Genomic DNA, 27,499 nt, shown 5'->3' with positions numbered 1-27,499 from the left:
AAAGCAATGAAAACACTGCATGATTGTGAGATATGTCACATTATTCACTTTATTGACAACCACTACATTCATACATAATTTGAGGCACACACAAAACCTTTCTATCGCAAAAAAAAAAAAAGAGAACAAAATCTATACTGCACCACAGATGCCATTTTAATGGGAATAAAAGCAACATAAATTTACACCTTTGTGGCGAATTTTACAGGTGGTTTTCACTAATTTGTGGCCAATATTATGTTTACATCTCCACACGACAGTACTGGGTTTACATTCTGCAGCAAAGAAGCTTCAAAGAACACTCGATAATGTATGACCATGTGCTTATCACAATCGGGCCCATACCTGTACCATAATGTACCTAGCATGTCAGAATTCGACAACGACAAGAACATGATTCTAGGACTGTGGAAGTGATTTACAGGTCTACTCTAGAATATAGGAATTTTGCTATGCCATGCCAAAGACGAGACTGAATAATATTTTCACTTACACTAAAAGACAGGAGGGTAAGTCCACATAAGAGGCTTGCATTATTTGACAGGTGTTACTTGGGATGCTTCCCACCAATTTGCTGGTCGTCATGGTAACTAACAGATTCATACACGCTAGATGAAGAGAAGAACTGACAATGCAGACGTGGGCCAGGTCACTCATTTTGTCCAAGACCGACAGAGTGATGGACAGGATTATCACTGGCAGAGAAGACTTCCTTCACGTGTGGCTGCGTGAGGCAAGTATGATAGCCTACCCCTTTGCGGAATCCATATTTTAATGTTGCTCGCATCTTGCCTTTGCTAACATTTGGATATCCAAGCCACAGTTGGGAAGCAAATCATTGTAGCTGAACATTCAGCAATGATTCTCGTTATTCTAGCTGCTGTAAGCAACGGTCCATTCTACTGTAGCTAATTCTGTAACTTATTTTTGAGATGCATGAACCCTCAAACTGAAAAAAAAAAAAAAAAAAAAAAAAAACGGGATAAAAGCTGAGGCTGCACTGATTCAACATTTGACTCTTGCAATGCCATAAATTCGAGCGTGATGAGATGTGTCTCTCAATTTGCAAGCAGACTGTGTACCAGAATTTAGCCCATTTATTTAGCTGCATCACAATCAAAGCTTATTTTGAACAGCTCTGGCAAGAGAGCACCTTAACAAAACTTGCAATTCTCTTCTTCCCCCTCATTTTGAATACATGATCCCACATCAAGGATCGGGTACAGACACACTATGAGTAAATGAATGATAAGAAAGAGAAGACCATGAGAAATGTTTTGGTCTGAAATGAGGATGAAAATTTCAGTTTTACTCGTAGAACAAATATCTTTGGATACATTTCAAGGAACCAAGAGCCTTCACTTCGAGTAAATCAATGCATAAACACATCGATGTAATAAATAGGTGACACCATACAGACACAATTGTATTAAACTGTGGTAACATAATACTATTCAAATTAATTTCAAGATCTGTACACTGTTAATCACCCACATAATTTGATAGCAAAAATGTCAATAGTGTACAACTTGATGAATAACAAAACGATACTATGGGTAGATTCCGGCCGATGTCCCTGTCTCAAAAACGAAAAAATAATGCCATAACCTTCACATCTAGTTACACCGGCCGTATCACATGATTTCATCTCTATGTCACAAGAGGGTCATCTTTTGTACCCCAATTTTCATAATTGTATCAAATTCTGGTATCATCATCATGAGCTAGGCGCACACAAAGGAACTACATACGGGACCGGTGGTAAAACTTTGGAACCAAATGAAGAGAAATTGCCACATTATGACAGAGGTCTTTTTATGGACTGAAATTTAAAAAATATGTAAATAGAAAAGCCTAGTCGATATCCTGCTTCCTTCTTGACAACAGATGGGAATTTATGGCATGGGTTGTAAACTGCCATCTGACAAGAAGTCGCTGCCAAAGGTCGTGGTTGGTGATTATCTTTTTTCATTTCATTCCTTGTCCATATTCATCCTCTTTTGTCATCATCTTTGTCACAACCATTACACAAGTGTAATTATGTTCTCTGTGAACGTTTATATATACCAACCCGCCTCAAGGAATATATGATGAGGTCACCTGGGGGAATATTAAATATGGGTGAGTAAGAAGCAGACGGACACTGAAGCATCACATTTTCACTGGAGCTGATGTACCTCTGCTTCTTAATCGGCAACATGTCAGGATAAAACTCATGGGACTATATACCTCCCTTGTCTACCACATATATCTAGCAGTACACTGCTTATAACATTTTGTTATCAAATGTAATGACACACCCACTTAATGTATATGAATATTAGTAGATCCTTTATAATAATTTTGCAGGTTTCGACTCTAACTAGTGCTGGGGACAATTAGCAATCACAATCCGACAAAACAGCAACCTTAACACAGATATATTTGCTTGTTTTCAACCTAAAAACACACAAGCACTGGCATTGCAAAGACTAATAACAGAAACTCTTTCTGATTCGATATGAACATGGTTGATATTCACATATTATGGCATACAGTATATCCAGCCAGATAATATACTCTGGCAAGCTATAATTTCTACACTAGAAACTTTCAGAAATTTTCTTCTTCTTCTTCTTCTTCTTTCTGAGAAAGACTTTGGGGAAAAACTAAAAAGGCATTTGATTCTTTGTGATGATAAACATCACATCGAGATAGATTGAATTGTAATGCTTGGAAGAATTACCAATGAATGGTCACCTGCCATTAAAACAACAGAATAACAAAATGCGATTTCAACTCTTCATGAGAATGTAAATACAGAACAATGTCTCCTGTTCTATTGACATTAACTACAATCACCAAAGCACATGATCCATACTAATTACAACTGGTGATTGATAACAACTTTTGACTACTGAGGCTCTGTAAATAAAACTTTTCCCATCCGTACAGTATTCTGATGACATTCGGAAATTGGGAGACTCTGTTTTCTGTCGAGCATCTAGAAACTTGACGTTTCTGCCTAAAACTACACTCGACTATGAAATAAAACAGACAAGCAATAGTGACATTAAAGAAAAATAAAACAGGAATCACAGTATGGAGGGTGTGAATAAGTTCGATCACGAGATAAAACCGAACAAAGGTATAAAGCACTACATAGGAAACACAATGGTTTACATATGTTGCCATGGTAACCAATAATGCCTTCCAGTTTTAGAAATATCGCAGTTCTGTCTCATCGACCATATTGATAATAGTATCCCCTAAATTATACAAGGCTCTACACGGGAGGTGTCTATATCATTAAATGCCAGTCACAAGAAATTAGGCATCACCCAGCCGCAAATCACTGCAGGGCTACAAGGTTCACAACCACTTTTCCATCTGGGCATCCTCACATGAACATGCAGTGGGTGATGAACTGCAGAAACAAGGAAGAAAAAAATGGAATAGGATGGAAAGGGAAGGAATTTTATGATATTTAGAAGAGACAATAGCAAGGTTGATTGATCACAACATATTCATGCTACACTTCTGTCACAAAGAGCGATGAGTAGATAAGACAGATAGATCTGCATTCATTTCACAAAGTACAATACAAGTAAAATATGCAACTACCTTACTTTCCATTGACCTTAACGCTTCGGGTAACCACTATGGCATGACTTATTTTTTATCAACCCATCACATTTTGTGTAAAACTGTTGGGACAATCACCTGTTTAGGCACTGTCATTAATCAATTAATCACAAGGAAAATTTCCACACCCCATGGGCTTTTGGTACCACTGCTCTGAAAGCATGTAATGAAATTCATCACATTCACGCATGTGATCATTTTTAGTTCTAAACTATCCTAAACAAGTATGTACAGTAAGTACAGTGGATCAAAAGCATTCCATACAATACCAACTTTGGCTTTCACTAGCAGAGTAAAATCAGTTGATCAGAATGGGAGAGGTATAATCAAAATCAAACCAACAATATAAACTTTAAAAAAAAATGAAATCTATATTTCCCATGTTTTCATAAATCAGTGATATATGATTCACAACTCTTCATTTAAAGTGACAGTGGTGAGGTTCTGATAACTCACACATCTCCTACTGACATACATTCACATAAATGTACAATGTGTTCCGATATGCAAATCTTCACTAAATGCCTCTATTGATAGACTCAGTATGCACCAAAATTATGGAATTATCTCCCCCTGTTTGTAAGGCAAGCAACTGCAGTTAGTGACAGAGACTCCAACCCTAAGCACCTTCTGATCTGGAGATTCTCCCACCTGAAACCCCTAGCAAACGGGAGACTCCAACTTGATGTGTACGAAGTGCATATCACGAGCGCAAAGTTCCTTGCGGCCGGGGTCCAGGGCCCGCTCGGGCCCTGCAGAAGCTCTAATATTTAGGGTTTTTGATGCTCTCTCGTGCTATCTAAGGCTTATTTTTCAACATACGAAGACAAAATGTAAGAAATCATTTCAAACGGGAGACACAGAGCCAGGGCGGGAGAAATTAAATCTCAAGCAGTAGAACGGGAGATTTGGCAAAAGTGGGCTTTCGGTGGGAGATCTCCCATCGAAAGCGGGAGAGTTGGAGTCTCTGTAATGACCAAGCTAAAAACTCATCTTATGAATAATGCTACTTCTTAAATTACGCATGTCATGCGCAGTACAGTATATTATAGTAAGTAGCTGCATAATATAAATGCCCTTTATTATTATTATTGGTATTAGTGGCATGAATACCCCATGGAAATATTAAATGTATCACATTATTGCTATCTCATAACCACCTGTCTACCATAACTGCTCGTGAGTAAAGCAGTAACTGCTGCTGAATCAGCAAGCAAAATTATGATGTTGAGAATCCATTTGTGAACAAATCCATCAGCAGAATAGTGAGGTGATGAGACCATAGCTCCTCCCAATTTGAACATAACTATATTTATTAAAAATGCGCAAAGCTTTGAAATACCAGGACCTTTGTGGTTTGTTCTGACTTTGATAACATTTCAACCATTCTGCCCATCTGATTACATCATATCTATGAAAGTCATCATGAACTTGGTGGGGTTATCCCACGAGACCGACACCCACAAGTCATACAGCCCACGATTTCGACATTGAAAACAGGTCCATGAGTCCTACAGCTCACGAGTCACACAGCCCATGAGTTCGACACTCGGCAAATAAAGCCCATGAGTTCGACGCTAGGTAAAAACAGCCCACGAGTTCGACGGATACAACACGGCGCGTAATGTGTCGGTCTCGTGGGCCTTGTTGGCTTAGTGTCGAACTCATGGGCTGTATGACTTGTGAGCTGCATGACTCGTGGGCTGTATGACTCGTGGGTGTCGGTCTCGTGACATGCACTCAACTTGGTCTGGCGTTCCATTCTAACTGAAAAAAAAGAAATTGACTTCCTGCTTTAGCAACGATCTAAGATTGCATTGTTTATACACACATGTATGTGCCAGAAAAAAAAATTTATGCCTTGTACGTAAGTTTGTTTGTCTGTCTTTAAGTGTTTTGGAGGGCATGGGTCAAGAGGCTCAGCAGTTTGAATACAAAGAGGGAAAAGATGCTTTGTGTACATTTTTCACAGCTGCCAACCATTGCAGCTAACAAAATTTACTGATGCAAGATTACAGAAGTATTCTGAACATGAAGGCAAAAGTCATATCTTGGTTCAAAGATGGGAAACTGCACATATTAGAGGGATCGCATAGTTTTGGTTGAGACCGAATTTCAGGTTTCTAACTTTTTTTGATGAAATAATGAGAAACCTCTCATGAAATATGAAAGAGCATTAAAATGGTATGCTCTGTAATATTTCATAAGTGTTTTCTTGGTATCTCGCAAAAAGTTAAAAGCCCAATTCTCATCTCCACCAATACTGTACTTTCCCTTTAAGCATGCTGAATCAAGTTCTTTAAAAAAAAATCATTTCATTTAGAAACCACATTTTCTCACATTTGCTGAGGAAAAACACACTTTATTGTTAAAACATTGAGGTTAGAAGATCTGCACTTTGTTGCACAGTTAATTAAGTCTAGGTCCCAAAATCTTACATGTGTGGGTTGTGCATGAGTTAATTTTCTGTTAGATTTTGTCAGCCTTTTGTTTTGATATGTTTTGCAATGTGCTGATATTGAAGTAGGAAATATAATTCCTTTCTAGATTACAACAAGATTCTCTTTCTATTTCACACCTCACAGTTAGAAAGATTTGAGAGTATATAGGAATGACATAGGTGGATTAATGAAGGAGAAATAAGATAGGAAGAAAATAATCTTCATTTCAATGATAAACCAGAAACATTCCCGATATGAAACTGTCCAAATTGGAACCACAAGCTTTTTTCGTGGCAGGAAACTGGCAAACTGCTGATCACAACCAAATTAACAGTATACTACTTGAACTGGGGAGTGTTTCATGAAAGTCTGAAAAGATACTTTTTGCTCGTAAGACACACTTACATTCTATGGGAGACTTCATGAAAATGGATTTTACTTCTCTTTTAAAGTCTCTCACAGCTAACTATGAGTGACTTTGGCCATTCTGAGATTCACGTAAAGATTCTTTGTGATGACTTCATGAAACGACCCATGAATCATGTCGACAAAATCTTTTGCATTCATTTTACTTCTGCAAATTGCGGCTTCTCACAAAATTTGCACAAGTTTTATGCGTGTGAAAGTTTTGTGGATGTGAAAATGTCTGATTTTACAATGCTTGCATTATGATGGCAACGCTGATTAACAAGAAATGACCACGCCAAGAACAAACTTGGCATGACAAGCATGACATCAAATTTTCGTCAGAGTGTCAACATGCAGCTTTGTGATTGGTCAATGGTGAAAGATATAAAGTAAATGAAAGGATGAAAAGATAGCAATGCATTATCGAAGCTCTTGCTAGACAGGATGGAACCAATTTGCATTTTGGTCGCTACATTTGTGCCAAAAACCCGACACGATGCAGTGAGAAAGTCAGTAAGACCAGGGGTCGCATTTAACTTTTTTTTTAACTAGCCAGGCGGACTACTTAGAATCAATTTTGATACTGAAGCGATTTTTTGGCTAGCCAGACGGACTAGTAACTTCAGAATTTTATGATTTTTAGCTAGTCCGATGTGATTTTGGGTGGCCAATGGCCAGGGGACCATCGCCAATTTCGAACCCTGAAGACGGTATGTGAGCCCATCAATGGCTTTTTAAAACATGCTTCTTCATGAACTAGTGTGAATCACGAAAGCAGTTAAGAGCAAAAGTAATGATGTAAACTTTGTGAACAGCATTACAGCATTCTAAAGGGATGAAATTGTGTGTGTGTGTGTTGTTGTTGTTGTTGTTGTTTGGGTTTTTTTTTGGGGGGGGGAGGCAGAGGACAACATTTTCACCTTTCCTGCTATAGACATATATGTGTAGTTAAATAACTTGGGAAACACAATATTTTCTATGACAACTGCAGTGTTCATGGCAAAAAAACAACAACAACAAACAAACAAAATAAATAGCAACAAAATACTGCAAAAAAGTATGAGTTGATGTCTCTGTGAAAACATACTGAAAAAAAAATGCATAACACTCGATGTTAGTTCAGAAATAAAACCAATTCATCTGCCACCCACAGTCTACTAGGTCAACTCCACTTCTCATGCAGCTCCATGGTCTTTTACCCTTGTCATTTCAGGCAACTAATAAGCCACTAATTTAATCAGCTCATTCATACAATGTGCCTTATCTAGCATACTTGGGCCAGGTACATTTTGTATCAAGAAAATCCAGTACGCGGTTTTTCTTAAAATCTTGATATCACAACACATAGAATGGACAGACAACCATAAAACATAATGCCTCCGGCTCCCTTCATAGTGGATGTATATTAAAAAAAGATGAAACTGCCATTTGACAGTTTATCATCTGCATAAGATACGGCTATACTATAATCCTCAAAATTATTATTGTATTGTTTGTTTGTTTGTTTGTTTTTTTTTTTGGGGGGGGGGGTAGCTTATGCTCAACTTTTTGTTTTGCAGTGATTGTCAATGAAACTTTAGTTGTGTGTGTACCAATACAGACATGAAGACGCAAGATGTACATGCATGTGAATCAAAAGCAGACTGTGGTATAAAAACCGACTTCTGATGATCACACAAGACTTTGTACAATTCTATGCACACACCTGCCCTGCCAATCACACACAATGCCACACTGATATACAATGAGCACTAATGAACAAAAGTTATGTGATAATGGATGGACTGTGGCAGTATTTTTCTCCCTTTTTTTTGGGGGGGGGGGGGGGGTGGCAGGGAAGGGAAAAAGGTGAGCATGAGAAAGTTCATAGAGGATAAATATAATACAATGGATTTCACAAGATCAAAGGGCAACACAGCTAACTGTACACATGTTAGAGAAAGAGAAGGAAAAATAGACGAAGAAGAGAAAGAAGAGGAAGAGGAAGGCAAAGAAGAGAACGAGAGAAAAAAAAGGAGAAGAAGATGGTAAAGAAAAGACGGTCTGTGTGATCAAGGACAAGAACATGGACAAGACGAAAAAGAAGAAAAGTTATGAAGAAGTAATGGATAAGGAATGGACAGCTAGACAACCATAATGCATTCCAGTACATCAACATGGTTAGTTCATACACTCTGCTACATGGTACAAATCCCTCATTCCCAGGCCACCATGGGATAAGTGTGATGTGTGATGCATATGATGCATAGGGCACCCATGTCGAGTAATATGGCAGAGTCATGCTTCGAGTGTGAGATTGATGGCCACTATATCTGAGTCACTCAAACTCTGTATTGAGCAACCTTTCTTTCATAGAATATAACTTTGCACAACTATTATGTCCGTATCTAGATTTAGATGAGAATCTATGCATTGAAATGTCCAATTTGGATGTTTATAAGGCAATAGATCAAATGTGACGCAGCATCACACAACCAACAAAAAGTCACCAGGCATTAATTTTTAGTTAAGGGCAGATTCTGAAAGAGCAGACTATAAGCTTTAAAATTGTATAAACTCAATTCAAATGGACTCCCCTAACCTATCAGAAAGAAAGAAAGCACACATTCTGGAAAAGTGTGAACTGAGAAAAGACGCTCTGAAGTACAGGATCTATTCAAGCGCTTAATCTTTACCAAGCTGGGCTAGCTGTGCAATGAAAGGGACAAAACACAGGATGTAGACCAAGGGAGCACCAACAATGAAGAGATTATCAGATTAAGCTGAAATTCAGCATGTTCTATTTAAAACACATTTTGTCCATGAATAATGCCAACTTTCAAAGCAGTAGAGCTATCCTTTCAAGAGTTATTAGACTTGAAAGTGAAAAGTAAAGGATTTCCAGAAATAAAAAGAAGAAATGAAAAGGGGACTCTAAGATATACCTAATCATTCTATTCTCCCCCAAAAAAGGGTTGTACAAAAACTGCTGAAAACATGTTTTCCCATTCATGTTATGATCCCAAACTAAAGAATAATGTAGAAGAAGGATAGCTCTTTCAGAAAATATGGAAATCAAGGGGTGTGACTTTTTGTTCATTTTGTGGATACACGGTCACAAATGTAAGCCCAAGATCAGCTCTGCAATTTTTTTTTTCTACAATGCATCATAAATTAATTTTTTTTCTACCATGCAATATTTCATGAATCTGGGCTGGTGAGGCAAGTTTTGCAAATGGCTGAATTTGTGACAGAGAACCATTGCGATGAAATGAGAAATACATGTACAATATACTGCATTTTTCTATTCAAGAGATAAAAAAGCTACTGATTTTCCACCATGGCAATTACATACACTGCATGATTACTGCTATTTCTACTCATCTGGACAGATGTGCTAGTAGAAGCTTTAACTACACATGTTGGATGGGTGTGTGAACATGCGTGTGTGTGTTTGTGTGTCTGTGCATCTGTGTGACTGTGCAAATGCATGCTTTGTTTAATAGTGTCTTTTTATTGATTCCAACAGGGCACATACTGATGCGAGCTTGTGACTGACATGGCTTTTGTTTTTTAATTGACAGTACAGTAGACTCCCATTATAACAAAGACCTTGGTAGCGGAAGATTTCTATCGTTATATATCGAAATTTTGTTATAACCAAACAAATAAAGAATAGATATACATAGAGTGGAAAATGTTGCCGCCTGAAATCTTACTTCGTTGTAACCGGAATTTCGTTATAAACATGTTCCTCATAACGGAAGTGCACTGTACCTCTTACTATGGCTTGCCGAGTGTTATCCATCATATTTAAGGTGATTTTTTTTTCTTTTTTTGCCCTAAATACCAGCTTTCTGGCGCACTGATCTGCACATGCCATCCCTATCAAAATAATGGACAGAATGGAAGGACTACATTCCCCCCCCCCCCCAAACCCATCCTCTTGATAGCTTGTCCAAACTTTAAGATTACTTGGTGAAATGTTTGAAAAAGGTTCTACAATTACTATACAGTGACTTGATCAGGGGCGGATCCAGGAATTCCGTAAAGGGAAGGCGCCTTTGCAAAATTAAAGGGAGGCGCAAGCAACCCCCCCCCCCGCATTATTCTTTTTGTTTCTTTTGTTTTAACCTAAAATAAAGAGGGGGTGCGTGCCCAGAGTCCGCCCTCTGGATCCGCCACTGCTTGATCATCATTGTCGTAGATTCTGTGACCTGCATGACATACCACGGCTTTCTATTAGTAACTGGTGGCAGCACCAAATAAGGAAGTTTTATGGTGTGTTAAACTGTGCTGCACACCTCAAAAACAAAATGTCTCCCTCCACAACACAAAGGCTTGTGTGACCATGCCCTACCTAGCAACAACTCATGAATGCTAAGTAATTTGGTCCAGACTTGGATTGGAACACAATTTCTGCAAAAGTTACAAAGCAGGTAAAAAAATTGCAAACTAACTTCCGATCACCTGCAAAAAAACCCAACCAAACAAACAAACAAACAAACAAACAAACAAACCATCCATATATCAAAATACATTACATACTCTCCCATTCACAAGTCAATAGTGTTCAAGAAATACAGCCACTGCTGCTGGGCTAATATTTCCAGGACACATGCCCATGACGCCTGCATGATATCATATTAATCTGAAGCACACAAATGATCTTCATACATGTGTGTTTGCCAGCAACAGTGTATTCACTGTATAATAGTTGCAAATTCACCCAAGATGTCAAGATAAAATAACTTATGAACCCCATGGTGGGACCTCCACTTTGCAATTGGTAACTGAGAGAAATACAGCTTTGGACTTAATGTACAGCAAATGCTATAATGGCGTACGCTTCCCAAGCAGTGCACTATTCCTGCTATTAACATTTGAAGCACCGTTCTCAATGGATATGAGGCATTTAATTATGGATTGTACAGTTTCCAATGGGATGAGACTTCAGTTGCCTAACCTTTTTTTTTTTTTTTTTGAAGATCTTTTTCAAAGATAATGAGAAACCTCCTAAAACAGCAAATAATTGTGAGGGGAATTGAAAGTTTAGCTGATAAAAATTGGTTTGCAAATGGCTGGGATATTCAAAATGAAGTGATCCTATTAAAAAAAGAGGGACCCACCTTTTATTAGGATCGCTATGTTTTCCTTGTTTTAGGATATCTTGAAAACCGATTTTCATCAAATAAAATTTGAATTCCCCGCATAATTGTACGTTCTTTAACATTTCATACAGTGGTATCTCGCAAAAAAAAAAATAAAAATAAAAGCCGAGTCATCATTTCAACTAATACTGTACCATCCCTTTAAGACGTATTCCACTAGGGCTGGTCTGAACACGTCACGGAAGAGGGTTTGAACGTATTCTTGTGAAATAACATATCACATGCTTGTAAGAAAATAAAAACTGTGCTCTGGCAAATGACAAATCATGCCGGTTAACTAAGCAATGCATTGACTTAACTAATATAATTAACAATTATTACTTTAGTACATATCAAAACTGCATTCCCATCCATAGCAACCAAAAGCCATCTAGACTCCCCTTTTGATGCTAAATGAAAACTTAAAATAAAAAGAGTAACATGTATTAAGTCAGCTGCCCCCATCCCATAGCATTCGTACATATTGCAACATAACTGAAAATACGAAAATGAATACATATTTCAGTGAGATATTTGGTACGTACTTCTCTTTTTGTTTTGTTTTTTCAGTCGCCGCTACACTGACATAACATTGGCAATGAACTGTTTGGGGGAAAACAAACAAAAATTGCAACAGTTTCATGACTTGTAAAGATGAAAAGAGCAAGAAAAGAATGCAAAGCAATCGAGATGGATTCTACACTACACATAGACCAAAATAATATGTAAAATGATAAAACACTTGGCATTAAAAGTGATAATCCCTCATACATGTTGTAACCTGGCTAGTGCATAGATGGTAGTTACTACACTGGAGCACAGTTTCTTAAAAAAGGGTGCTGTTCGTTATTCAGAAGGTTCGTTAATCCAAAACACACAAATTCATTGTACCGAGAGGTTCATTAATCCGAAAATGAAAAAGGGTTTGTTAATCCGAACATTTGTGGTGTTATCCCAAAGGTTTATTATTCCGAAGATTCATTAATCCGAAATGAAATAGGGTTCGCTATCCCGAAGGCTCGTTTATCCAAAATGAAATAGAGTCCATAACACACCTTTGGAATAACAAGCTTTGTTTCATTTTCGGATTAAGGAACCTTCGGAATAACAAACCTTAACATATTTTGAGATTAACGTGCCTTTGGAATAACAAACCTGATCACATCTTCGGATTAACGAACCTTCAGAATAACGCACCTTCGGTATAACAACCCTTTGGACTGAAGAACCTTTGGAATAATGAACCTTCAGAATAACGAACTGTAAACTTTAAAAAGCCATGCTATTTTTCACGTCACACGACTGATTGGGTGGCAATTTTCGTGCGAGATATGATTGCGAATTATTCCAGCCCTGTTCTGCCTACAAGATAAATTCTTTGAAAAACCAAAAGAGCTTTTCGTCATTTGGGGGAGGGGGAGGGATTAGATACATTAAAAAAAAAAAAAGAAGCTTCAGTTACAAACAGTAAACATTTAGAGAATAACTAAAATTGGCAACTCTGTGTGATCTGGGTGATGAGCAGCTCTCCATTTGTGGCCCGACATCACAAAACCAACAAAATGTCAAAGAATTTCATTCGTTAAAGTTAAAGGTCCTGTTCACCTTTTGGAACAGTGATTTTAAAAAATTTCAAGATACATGTATGACATTTAATACATACATGTATGTGCAGGTCTGTTGTACCACAAAACATCCTATCATATAAAATTTTTGCAATAAAGCCTGAAATGTAAAGGAGATATCTGTATTTTCTCAATAAACCGTAACTGTAGACGGTTTTGTCTAGAAACATTCTTATTATAACTATTTTGATTATAACATATTTTGTATATTTAACAATACTTAAAGATTATAAAAAGTTTTGGTACCTCAACAGTTTCCCTGAATTTCCTTGTCTTGGTTTGTGTTTCACGTTAAAGTACGTTGTCTGTGAGAATTACTCGCCCTAAAGTGCTCTCATGTCTTAGTAATCATGCAATAATGGTTTCGTACCAGAGCCGTCGTCGTACGGCGTCGATAAATATTGTACGAAACCACTGACTGCGACCAGCAGCGTGCAGCCCATTGTACGCATAGCTAACTGCGACCAGCAGTCCCATACGCATAGCGTAATGGGGCTTCGCATTGTAGCATTCAGGATCATGAGAGAATTAATATCGCGGGTAAATGGCAACTTAAAATCCAAAAATTTCTTCGATTTGAAGACTTACCAATTAAGTTGAAGTATTGAAAACAGGCTTCGAACAACGTTTGGTTCTGCCAATAGTCCCTTTCTTTTCGAATTGATGACTGAATGTGACTCGGTCGAGAGGACCTTGGGATAGCTACTACACTGACTACTACGGCCAGCGCATGCGCACACAAACATCTTATCCGTTGATGGATTTGAAATTTGTGCGCATGTGATGTGTTCGCATGCACTGGCTGTAGTATTCAGTGTATGGTAGTTCTCCCAAGGTCCTCTCGACCGAGTCACATTCAGTCATCAATTCGAACAGAAAGGGACTATAGGCAGAACCAAACGTTGCCCGAAGCCTGTTTTCAATACTTCACCTTAATTGGTAAGTCTTCAAATTGAAGAATTTTTGGGATTTTAAGTTGACATTTATCCTGCGATACTAAATCTGTCATGATCCTGAATGCTACAATGCGAAGCCCGATTACGCTATGCGTATGGGACTGCTGGTCGCAGTTAATTGCATGGTTACTAAGACATGAGAGCACTTTGGGGTGAGTAAGTCCCACAGTGTTAGTTATATGAAAGGTACTTTAACCTGAAACACAAACTAAGACAAGGAAATTCAAGGAAACTTTTGAGGTACCAAAACTTTTTATTATCTTTAACATCAATTTTACCGATTCAAATTTTTGCAGTGGTTGTTTCTATCCCTTATTCACATTTTAGAACTATTTTAAAGCACTAATGCTGGTTTTTTGTTTCATCTGCAAATGGTAAATTATGCCTTTAAGGAAATTCTGAAAGAGCAGACTCTAAGCTTTAAATTGAATGTGTAACTCAATTCAAATGGACTCTCCTGACCTACATAAATACTGGCAAGAAAGCACACACTCTGCATAAGTGTGAACTGAGAAAAGAGGCTCTGAAGTACAGGGAGCATTTAATCTTTTACCAAGCCATGCTAGCTGTGCGATGAATGGGACAAAAAACAGGATGTAAACCATCGAAGCAACGACAATAAAGGGATTATCAGCTTAATTTGAAATTGAGCATACTCTATCAACAAATTCTGTCCTTGATTAATGCCAACTTTCAAAGCAGTAGCACTATCCTTTCAGAAGTTATTCAAGTTGAAAGTAAAGATTGTGCAAAGGATTTTCAAGAAATGAAAGGGGGCCTCTAAGACATACCTGATAACGCCACTATACCAAAAAAAAAAAGCAACAAAAAACGGGTGAGGGGGGTTGCAAAAAAAATAATAAATGCTGAAAACAGTTTCCCCATTCATTTTATGATCCCAAGTTTAGGAATAATGTCGAAGAATAGCTCTTTCAGAAAATATGAAAACTCAAGATTGAATTTGTTGACCTGTTTCACCTTTTCTGAGTCCTCAACTAAATATCAAGGGGTGCAACTTTTGTTGGTTTTGTGATGCACGGTCACATTTGGTTATATAAAGAAAATCAACATTTTTGTATTTTTCCCATGAAATTTTTTTCTTTTATAGACAAGTTCTTAGTAAATGATACAACAAATACATTTACACATGTCTTAGTCAGTAGCTAAGTTTTGTCTGTGCTCAAATTTTTCACAGAAAAGAAACTTAGTGAAATTTTGAGCAACAAAAGAGCTGCTCAACGCCTAAAATCACACATAGAGTTGCCACTCTGTTTTATACTCTAACCTTTTAACAAAATGGAAAATTGTTTGATGTTTCTGATTTTTTTCCTCCAGTTTCTGCTGATTTACTTCTTTCATTTTCATGTTTTCATACAAATCAACATAATATCATGATCTAAGCAGAAAAAATTAAGTCATGATGAAATTTCCATTTAATTAAATCATGACAGTATGGATGTCAATCAATCTCCTCACAGATACTACTCTTAAGACACTGAAAACTGGATAATTTACCAACATTCTAATGATCAAAAGTTTTTAAATGTAATGTCCAACTTTCCTCCCATTACTGTTGCATTTTTGTCATTTATGGATGTTGTGTACTGGTATCTATTGATGAATGGCAAAACATTTTGATTTCAAGCAAGTTCGATGTATTGTCCTTTTGACTATGACACCACGATTTGATAACCCAGAATTGCAAAGGAGGCAATTGATTTGAATTTTTGCATGATATTTGCATATGACAGGGAAAGAAAAAAAATGTAAAAATTATGTACTCCTCAATTCCTTCTACACAACTTCCTCAAACAATGTTTGCGTGTAGTTGCTGTAGTTGCAATGCATGCTGGGAAGAGCATTACTCCAACTGCGACATCAAGTTTTACAAAGCTCTCTATAGCTGAAATTCTGTCTCCCCCTCCCAGAGAAAAAGCTTTGAAATGTAGAGACAGCATTATCTTAAACAAGAACATTCTACTAAAAAAACACCTCAAATAGACAAAGTGTGTGAAATACTAGTATTAGGATCTGATTAAGATTTGATCTTCAACTAAAGATTCGTACACAAACATAGTCTAATGCGTGCATGTACACATGCTATATAGAGAATGTTTGAAGCCCACTGCACAAAGCCATATCACTATCGCACAGATTACGCAATGGCACGTATTTATCTATGCTGCAGAGTGGATACAATGGCACCAGCAAAGTGCATAATAAAAGAAAACAGAGTAGAAATATGGTACTACACGGCCAAAAAGACATTAAGCATTGTCAGTGTAGGGCAAAATGTGATCCACACTGTCTCTGAATCACTCTAACAACCCTAAGTTTATAGTAAAAAAAATGATAATAACAATTAAGAGATGAGAGCTGCTGGATAATATGTTATTTGTATGATACAATTCCTTCACCAAAATAAATGAATAAATGTTTACAAGATAATTATAATATTAGAGGAACATTAATTGGATGGGGCAGAAATTGCCCTTGGCATTGTAAATAATGACAACAGAAATCTTTTATAAGGAAAGAGCATTATGAATTTTAATGAAAGAGATTCAACAAAGTAAAATTCTGAAATTCACCCAATAAATGGCAAATGTGTGGAAACTAGAATGATTATGATACATGATTTATTAATATACTATTATTATTAATTTTTTTTTTAATGTTTGTGCCGTTGTGTTTTTATGTGTGCATACTTTGATGCCTATTAAAGTACATTAAAACATGATTTTTAGGATTTTTTTCCATACTATGTAATGATTTATAACAGTAAAAATCCCAACTATTGGGGGGGGGGGGGGTCTAGGATTAGTCGGGGGGGGGGGGGAGGGATTGTCAATGATAGCACAGAAAGATAACAGTTATCCTAAAGCACTAATTTAAACACTTATCAACACTACCTACCCTTCTATTAACTCACAATAAGAGGAGAAAAATGTTCTTTATGATATTACGGCAGAGCAAAGTAATTGTGGGCTGCAGCTAACTTTGTAACATATTTCAGAGTTTGAGACTAACCCCAACAAAAAATCTATTTGCATTTCATGAATCCTCACCTCGTAAACCCCTCTGCAATACAAAGTGCAGGTGCCCTTGTATACACTTGACCCTATTATGAAAGTGACTCCAACTTGCATGTTTTCAGCCAGTCACCCATACAAGTTATAACAAAGATTATGAAATGGGGTTCAGAGGGAGAGAAGAAGAATATGTCGAATTTTTATATCCAGTTTTCCAAGGGAATACTTACCTCATCATACATCATGAGGGCAGTTCCATTTTGCTGAGTGTCCTTTCTTCTGAAGAAGTCTGCAGGTTTATTATGAAAAGAAATATCCAAACATTCAAAACAAATCATCCATGAACAGGCTGGAGCAAAGTCTAGCATCAACACGTCCATTTCAAAAATCCATCCGAAAACCTGAACCCATCAATCATAATGATGCAAAGGAAAGGGATTTACACGAGAAATGCCGGATTTTGGAGGGTGGCAAAAACTGGCAAACCAAATCATGTCAATATACTGTATATAATTATGGGAATTTTTTGTTAACAATTCTTTTCTTTAAAAACCTCTTACTTTTTACCTCTTTTATATTGAACATATGTTTGACTTGATACACGCCCATTTTTGTGGCCCTACTTTTGAATATTTTTGAGACAGAATACCAATTTCATCGTTTGACACACCATACAAAAATGTGGATTTGTTTTGCAAGAAACCCCCCCCCCCCAAAAAAAAAAAGAAAAAAAGAAAAGAAATTCATCCATAGTATGGTAATATGTTTACTATACCCTCCACGACTAAACCATGGGAAGGCATCTTCTGGTTTTATCTTCTGGGTGTGAAACGGGTTCACAACCCTACCCTATGCCCAAGTAGAGGCAGTGCAGAAATCAAAAATCTCGGCAGACCATTTCAAATCAAGAAACCTTACCCGTAAGAGCTCTCAGGCGAACTGCACAACCAACAAAAGCATCAAAGGGAATCTGGTTGTTGACCGAGTATCGCCTGATGAGGGCGCCGATAGCTTGCGGAGATAACCTGTAGCCTGGTGGTGCACGGCAGGGGAAGGGAAAAAAGGCAGATCGAGAATAACGTAACATGAAAGAAAAGAGAGCAAAGAGAATGTGAGACAAAAGAGAGAGAGATGGAAGAAACGAGAGTAGAAAAGAATATCACACAGGGGATATGAATGGTAGGAATGGGCGAGACAAAGGGAGGAAGAGAGAGGAAAAGGCTGTTGGATACGACAACCGACTGCAGTACACACCTACTACTGTATATGCCATATAATAGTGAGTCTAATTTTTCACGAAACAGGACTTCCCAACAATTTCGTAAATGGTTAGTGTAAAACGAGGAACGCTTGCATGCATTTTAATTTTGCAAATTTCGTGAGTTTCGCGAAATTAAAATGCACACTAAAGGTCTTGCCTACACTTCATGCATTGGACGCTATAGGCAACACCGGAAAATTTTGTGCCGCGAAAATTTCATGCCACAAAAATATTGTGTTTTTACAGTTCATTCACAATTGCAGAGTACTGTGCAGTGAAAATGACTGAGCAAGAGATCAAGAGCTGTAGGCGATCCTCAAAAGTCTGTAGAATAAGGGCAAAGATAGTAGAGATAGGAAGATACGAAGGCGCGCGATAACAATGGACACAAAATGGCTACCCTGCATGAAGATACAAAAGAGAGCTAAGTACATACTCAGTACACCTAGGAACATCAATCATTTCCAAAGGTAGTGGTATTTTTATTATCTTAAAAAGATTTAAAAATTATAGTTGTAGCTTTTTTTCGATTAAGGGGATCGATTTGAAGAACGAGATTTGAAAGTAATAAGGATTATTTTGTGGAGGTAAAAATTTGGCAACAACATGATCTCACAATCAAATAAGACGCTTGATAAACAACAACATCTTCAAAGACAGCGCGTCTCAGGCACAGACGCACATCATCTGAGACGCGCTGTCTTTGAAGTTGACTGAGTGGTCTCAGGTGATGCGCATAATACGCATGAGGACCGCGTGCTGGCCATTTGTTTTGTACAGGATTAGCGCGCACTTTCATGTCTTATTAGTTAAGCGTCTTTGATAACGGTCAGGTGATAGATAGTGTGTGGTGGGAACACAGATTTGGAAGTCTCTTATGTGTCCTTTACACTGTCCCTTTTTGCCACTCCTGTATGTCAGTGATCTTACCAAAGGCTCCCATGGCTGCGGCCAGCTCGCCGCCATCAATCGTGCCGGACCTGTCGCGGTCGTAGGTCATGAAGGTCTGCTTCCACTGGTTCAAGACCCCCCACAGCTCCTTGAATTCGTTGAAGCCCATCTTACCTGAGTAGTCTCGCTACAGGGACGGAACGGCATAGGACAGAACAGAGCAGGACAACACACAGGACAAGGTGGGCCTGGAGTCAAGGAAAGGATCTTACAAGGATATTGGCACTTGATTTTGGCAACATCAACGATTCCTGTGACTTTCAGACCAGTCTATCTAACAGATGGCATAGGATAAATGTGACCCGCTACAACAAAAGGATCCTAAAGTCGCTGACGGGTGAGCCAAGAAAATCAAGTTTGAAGTCAGATCATCAAATTTCATCAAAACGTTCGGATTTCTGTTTTTGACATAATTTAGTAGTCTACTGTATCTTCTACAATCTGCCGAAATATCGAAGCTAAATGATCAAAGGAAAGGCAAGAAAATAGCATTTTTCTGGGCCATGATTTTTCGACTTTGAACGGAACAGAAACGTGTCTGAAGATTTGGATTTACTGCCGCAGCTAGACTCCGCCCCTAGCAACGAGGAAGTGATCTCATTGGTCAGTGCGTGGCATCCTGGTTACTGATTGGTCGTGTGTAGACCGCTGGCGCTAAGCATGAATGAACATCGCGGAGGTTGCTAGGAGTGTACCTTCTATTGTCAAATGGTGATAACTGTCTTGCTTCCCCTTGATCATGATAGTGTCGGAAGGAAAACTTTGAAGGAGGTTTTCTCGAAGCGTTGATTTTTTTAAACCACTCGACACGCGCTGATAAAATCATCGATATCTCCACAACCAAGTAATTTAAAGTCATGTTATATTTTAATATATGACATTAAAGTGGAAGAGTAGGGGAATAATGTCATGTCATTTTCAGAAAATTGTCCTCCCCCGAATTTTGTTGCAGCGGGTCTCAAATGTTCTATTTCATACTACTGCCAAATTATTGCCATCACCCTTGTCACCATTACCCTTACCATGATCACATAATAAAGATGATGATAATGAGAATAATTACAGCACTGCTATAAATGATAAGACTGATAAAGAAAGTAGCAGGTTCAGTAAGGCAGTTCTGTTCAGACGTGGCCATGGCAAAACCAGAAATTATGTGTGGCGACTGCTAGCCATCCAAATTTACGCGAGGGCACAAGAATTATCCGGACATTTTTTTAGGCATGGCAGGCTCGGGAGTTTGCTCCTCCCATAACTTCGCAATGTAGTACACACAGTTCATCTCTGTCAAATTTAATTCCCTAAAAATGATATGCACACATGTGCAGACCTGAAAATTAATTCCTAGATGCTACACTGTGTAAGTACTACCTCTTTTTTAATCCACTTACCGGGTACCGGTATCTCTATTTCATTTACTCACTTCCTTCTTAATAAATTCAACCTTAACTTTACTTTTATACACATCTTTAAAGATAATAAAAAGTTTTGGTACCTCAAAAGTGTCCTTGAATTTCCTTGTCTTAGTTTGTGTTTCAGGTTTAAGTACCTTTCATATAACTAACACTGTGAGACTTACTCGCCCCAAAGTGCTCTCATGTCTTAGTAATCATGCAATTAACTGCGACCAGCAGCCCCATACGCATAGCGACCAGCAGTCCCATACGCATAGCGTAATCGGGCTTCGCATTGTAGCATTCAGGATCATGACAGATTTAGTATCGCAGGGTAAATGTCAACTTAAAATCCCATAAATTCTTCAATTTGAAGACTTACCAATTAAGTTGAAGTATTGAAAACAGGCTTCGGGCAACGTTTGGTTCTGCCTATAGTCCCTTTCTGTTCGAATTGACGACTGAATGTGACTCGGTCGACAGGACCTTTATAGGAGAGCTACATACAGTACACTGAATACTACAGCCAGTGCATGCGAACACATCACATGCACACAAATTTCAAATCCATGAACGGATAAGATGTTTGTGTGCGCATCCGCTGGCCATGGTATCCAGTGTATGTACATTGTACTAGTAGCTCTCCCAAGGTCCTCTCGACCGAGTCACATTCAGTCATCAATTCGAACAGAAAGGGGCTATTGGCAGAACCAAACGTTATTCGAAGCCTGTTTTCAATACTTTAACTTAATTGGTAAGTCTTCAAATCGAAGAAATTGTTGGATTTTAAGTTGACATTTACCCGCGATACTAATTCTGTCATGATCCTGAATGCTACAATGCGAAGCCCCATTACGCTATGCGTATGGGGCTGCTGGTCGCAGTTAGCTATGCGTACAATGGGCTGCACGCTGCTGGTCGCAGTCAGTGGTTTCGTACAATATTTATCGACGCTGTACAGCGTTGGCTCTGGTACGAAACCATTATTGCATGATTACTAAGACATGAGAGCACTTTGGGGCGAGTAATTCTCACAGACAACGTACTTTAACCTGAAACACAAACCAAGACAAGGAAATTCAGGGAAGCTTTTGAGGTACCAAAACTTTTTATTATCTTTAAGTCAATATCCACTTATCTTTATTTCATATATTTACTTCCTTATTTATCAATTCCTCCGTCTTATTACTCTATAGATCTAATATGTCCATATTTACTTGATATCTCTATTGCATTTATTTACTTCCTTATAATTTTCATCTCAGAAAGAAAAAAATCACTACAACAATGAAAACCATGACTAAAGGTAGTTTCAAAGTATTTAACACAAAGTTTAAGCAACAGAAAGAACGGTTGATGTACAGAGGAATAAAGATTCATATCATGCACTGGAATAGATTCCCTATGGAACTCTTCTGTTCAGAAAACAAGGACAGCTCCAAAGTATCAGCCACTGCAAATCTGTGCCAAATACCACTGTCTGGATGATTTGGTATTCATTAAAATGATTCACAAATTTTGGATTTTAGTACAAAACACACATCACACAGAATATGACTGCACAACCCATGCAAAGAAACAAGCAACGAAAAAAAAAAACAAAAAAAAAAACCCTAACTTTTGAACGCATAGGATGATGTCTGAGGATTACTCTAAAACCCTTTCAACACACACAGAGGAATGTGTAGTAGCTCCCGGGGGGAAAACTGTAATGTTTATGGGATGTTCATTAATCTGAAGGTTGGTTAATCCAAAAATGAAATATGGTTTGTGAGTTTGAAAATGAAATATATTATGGTTTGCGAATTTGAAAATGAAATATGGCTTGTTAATCCAAAAATGGAAGAAAAGATACATACAAATGAACCTCGAGAATTGCAAACCTTTTTTATTTTGAATTTTCAGATTAATGAACCTTCGGAACAACAAAACTTTTTCCATTTTGGAATTAGCAAACCTTCAGAATTATGAACCTTACTTAATTTTCAGATAAACTAACTTTCAGAACAGCCAAATCTTATTAATTTTTTTTGGCTAACAAGCCTTCGGAATAACCAACCCTGGTAATTACAAACCATATTTCATTATATGGCTTAACCAACCTTTGAAATAATGAGCCTTCAGAGTACCAAACTGCAAGTCAAATTTTTACATAGTCAAAGGATACATCAAGCATGTTGATCATCAGGATGCAGGTATCTTTACTGAAGGCTGGAAGACAGGAAGAAAAGAAATGTAAATAATAATCACAATAAAATATTTTTATATACCACAATACAACACAGATTAGATTACTGTAAAAGTGGATATTTTCGCGTGACTAATTTTTAGCGCTTGGCCGGGTCGGAAGAGTTTCGCGTGTTTTTAATTCCGCGGAATCAAGACATCATCCACAGGCACATATGGCAAGCAAAAATATTCGCATGCTTTTATTTTCGCGCTAGTGTCTGGTTGCGCGAAATGCGCGAAAAGTTGAACACCGCGAAAATTTCCACTTTTACAGTAAGTGCTTTACAAACAACAGACTTTAGTACATAAAGTTTATAGTTAAAATTTAGTACTTGTGAAATATTGAATGGTTGTTGTCTACACAAAATAAGTGCATTTTCAATTTGTTGTTGTTGTTGTTGTTCTTCTTCTTCTTCTTCTTCTTCTTCTTCTTCTTCTTCTTCTTCTTCTTCTTCTTCTTCTTCTTCTTCTTCTTCTTGTTCTTGTTGTTGAAGTGTTATAGATTTGTTTGAGATCTGAGTGACTTGGGGAGAGAGTTCCAAAGGACTGGACCTGCATAACAGGCAAATGTCCTTTCACCATATCTTTTGGTTCTTCTCGAGTTCAATGGGAGCAGATTCCAAAAAGCAGATCAGAGAGTTCTTGAAGGGATGTATGGATTTAGATAAGTAGTTGAGCGACATATCACATGGTCAACTCGAGTATCAATATCACCCACACGAAAACAGCTGAACAGCTTGGTTTTTATGTTTAAAAAAATAAATAAATATTCAAATTATTCACATTTTGACTCCTGTTTATTTTGATGTGTGTCATACTTCACACTGGGAACATCTCCTTCCACATATTATGCAAAAACTAATGCCTCTGACTGAGTATGTTCGTGTGGATGAGTCTTGCCATGTGACCTTGATACTGCACCATTTTTTTTTTCCAAAGTGATTTCCTGCCATAGCAAATAACTGTTGGGCGAGTTTAACTTGCGCATAGACAGAAACATACCAGCAAGTTTCCAGAAACGACCCCTTTCATCCCCCACCCCCCCCCCCCCCTAAAAAGAAGGGGGGGGGGGGGAACACACACAAGGCAGAATGACTTTCATCACAAGCACACCTTAAAGAAAGAACATGTAGCATTGACATGGCCTTCCATTGTAACTACACTCATTGTGTGTGTAATTTCTGGTGTATTAGGCTTGTACCTACAAAGTGTATGTGTATGTGCAAGCAAAGTTTTTCAGTTATCTGCCAGCACAAATTACATGCATGTTGTCAGTGCTAAATGGTGTCTCATATCGCTCCGCGTCAATTTCTCTGTGCAAAGCACATGCACACAGTTCACACACACACACACACACTTTTTTTGGCAATGATCATGCACACACATAAATTTCTTCCTCCCCATATTATTTTTTTTTGTTTTCCCCACTTAATTCAATGGTACACATTCTATTTTAAATGATGAATTTAAAAAACAAATATACTATACAATAACATCTCATGTTGCGCAATACACTACAAAAGTGAATTAATTCCTTTCCACAGACCAAAACTCCCCTTCCCCACCAAAATTAATATAAACTCCTAAAGACCTTTTACTCAATGATTTTGCCAACAAAAGAATACCTGTACAATGATTTCATTGATGATAAAATGCAGATCAATGAAGTCTTCCTTTTTGAACTTATTACACACAGTAAAGCAAATTGAACAATACAAGAATCAATACTACAGTGTACCTGAAAAAAAAAATTCTCCTTTCCCTTTGAATGTATTGTTAATTCCTCTCTGTACCACTATTTGTAATACAGATCCTTCCCCCAAACCCTTCACCCACATTCCTCTCCCCTCCCCTCACCCCCCTCTCCCCTCCCCCCACCTTCGCCTTCCGGCTCCCTTGTGCATGGTTTGATCCTATTCTTGTTCCCTTAACTCTTTATGTGCCATGTTCGCATGTCCGACTCAGTTGACGGCATGCCAACTTCGCATATTCCGCTCAAACGCACAAACCTGCCCAAACCGATCGATGAATCGCCAAATGCGACAGTAAAATGAAATTGTTTGTCTCGATTCTGTTCCTCTCGTATACAGCTTGCATTTTATAATGAGATTGCCTAACAAAGAGGTGTTTCATACTGGATTTGCATGCAAATTTGAAGTTTCTGTCACTACTTTGTGTGCATAAGTCATACATTTACAGCAATGCAGCTACAAGGCATTTGAAAGAAAAGCAATTACAGATTTGTCATAGAATTTACATCAATGCAAAGCTTGGCATTTTCTCTACAACTTTGCTCACTTCATCTACAATCCAACAAAAATCTTAAAAAGTTATATATAGATTTGAAAATCAATATTTTCTCAATGCATGACTACGTTGGTGTCTCGGAATAGAGTGGCAAATGGGGGGTTTCCTCCATGGCACATATAGAGTTAAGAGGCTTTCACACAGGGCCTGCTTAGAGTTGCGCATGGTTGAGTACCGACTATGCCTGGCTTACTCTGCCCTTGCAGGTCTATTACCTAACAATATTCCAAAGGACTCCAATGCACAAAACTTTCATGCCACAAAAAATATCTTACTTCACAGTAATCCTTTTGAGACTGTATCTCAGAGTTTGCCCAAACACTTCTTCTCATTCCTGCAATGGCTTAATTTCTTCAGTATTTCTTTTGTGAGTACCGGTATGCAGCCTATTTTTGGTGTACAGTGTACTACTGAGTAGTTGGCATGCCACAATGCACAACTGATGTGAAAGCCGATTATCAAGGGGCTTTTCACACCCAACCTGCAAAGAGTTACAGAATGCTGGGTATGGTTGGACCTACTACACATTGACCGCCTAATCTTTATTTGCTTGAGAAGAATATTTAACACTGAAATTCATGTAAAAACTTGACCTACGTGATTGAGAAAATCCAGCACTATCAAATGCCGTTGCTCCCTTCTCAATTCGAAGTTTCAGTGCAAAAATATTGCAGTCGAACTTGCATGGCTTCATATCAGCTTCCCGCGGTGCCACTCCTTTTTTAGATCAACCGCTGTTTTTGCATTGACAACGCACACAAATCGAGTTGCAATGAACACCGTGTTGTACGAAGCTTTTTAGAAAATGCATCCTGACATTATATTACAATTCGTTTAAAATATTCATTTGAAATTTTGTCCTTGATTACAACCATTAATGAACAGTGAATTTTTGCGTTTTCCCACACATCCTCTTCAACGGTCAAAGTCAATACATTCTTAAGTGCTCTGCGCGCAGTGCAGTGCGTACTAACGTTCTATGCGCAAAAACTATGCGGTCGGTTTCAAAAAGGGTGGGCGATGCGTAGTAGAGCTACTATACTGACTGCATCACACAGCTTATGCTACTCTAGGCTGTGGCTGTGCTGTACACTGGCCTATGTAATAATACGCTGAGTGACACAAACGAGTACACAAGGTACATGAAAAAAATCTTCAACATGTTTTAATTACCTTTTTTTTTTTTTTGCATGCTTTGGTGTAGAGCACGGGAAACAAATAGATATGCAACACTAACCTACTGTATGCCATGCCTATTAAAGCAATAGCATGTAACACTACACAACTTAATGCCTAAGCAATATTATATAAAACACTACGCTATCTAATGCCAACAGATGCCTAAGCAAAAATATGCTATTCTCTATGAGAGTGATGCAAATCCTTTGAGACCCAAGGACATACCCAAACACTTCTTTTTTGCATTCTTGCAGTCATTTGCTCGAGTTGCTAGACAATGCTAGAGTTCTCTTTCGATTGCCCATAAGGTCGTTATCACATAACTAGGTATCACATGAAAAAATGTTATGACTACGGTAGGTATGCATTATGGCGAGAGAAAGAATAACATCAGTCAAAGTCCAAATTACTTTGAGTACATGCGGCCAATTTTGGTGCAGTAGGTACACAACACTACTCAACTCTACGCAGACCCAGTGTGAAAGCCCCTCAGCACACAAACACAAACAAACACAACAAATGAGCAACAAGACAAAAAATGCATGTGAACGTCAGAACAGATCTTTAGTGTATTCAAGAAAGGGGGGGGGGGAGTCACTGAACAGATGTCATGCAAATACTGTTTGCATAATTCTGTGTCCATGGGTATGAGTGATTTTCTCCTTTTAATAAAAAAAAAGAACCCAAAAAAATGTTTTAATATGAACTTACGCTGATAGGAGCCAGATATTCCAGAAGAGGACAGACATTGTTGCAGCTCATTCTGGTCTATCTGCCCATCCTGTAATTTTATCATAATAAGTATCAAAGGGGAACATCAACCATAAATACAATGTAAATGTATTAGTATGATATAATATAGTATGATATAATAATATAATATAATATAATATAGTATAATATAATATAATATAATATAATATAATACATATATTCTGTAATTGGGTATCTTCTCAAAGACAG

General features: G+C 37.9%; 1 protein-coding gene across 3 annotated transcripts in view; it reads right to left on the bottom strand.

The window, feature by feature from the left end:
* Positions 1-23: 23 nt before the first annotated feature.
* LOC139723324 (sorcin-like) overlaps positions 24-27,499 on the bottom strand; it is a 38,301-nt gene continuing 10,825 nt past the window's right edge. Inside the window, exons 4-10 of one of the 3 annotated variants that reach the window (XM_071634585.1) lie at positions 27,248-27,317; positions 22,989-23,032; positions 19,407-19,554; positions 18,134-18,247; positions 17,446-17,504; positions 12,148-12,205; positions 24-3,406 (exon numbers count right to left, since the gene is read on the bottom strand). In XM_071634585.1, the coding sequence (XP_071490686.1) occupies positions 12,179-12,205; positions 17,446-17,504; positions 18,134-18,247; positions 19,407-19,554; positions 22,989-23,032; positions 27,248-27,317 (462 nt within the window). In that variant the 3' untranslated portion in view covers positions 24-3,406; positions 12,148-12,178. Of the gene's footprint in view, positions 3,407-11,994; positions 12,206-17,445; positions 17,505-18,133; positions 18,248-19,406; positions 19,555-22,988; positions 23,033-27,247; positions 27,318-27,499 lie in introns of those variants that run through there. The other 2 variants (XM_071634587.1, XM_071634586.1) reach the window with 2 other exon arrangements.

Source organism: Diadema antillarum, unplaced genomic scaffold (genome assembly GCF_040938485.1).
Source record: "Diadema antillarum isolate AM-2024a unplaced genomic scaffold, OU_Dant_1.0 scf00000186, whole genome shotgun sequence".
NCBI lineage: Eukaryota > Metazoa > Echinodermata > Echinoidea > Diadematoida > Diadematidae > Diadema > Diadema antillarum.
The sequence above is the reverse complement of the archived record's forward strand: the minus strand, read 5'-3'. Positions and strand labels throughout refer to the sequence as shown.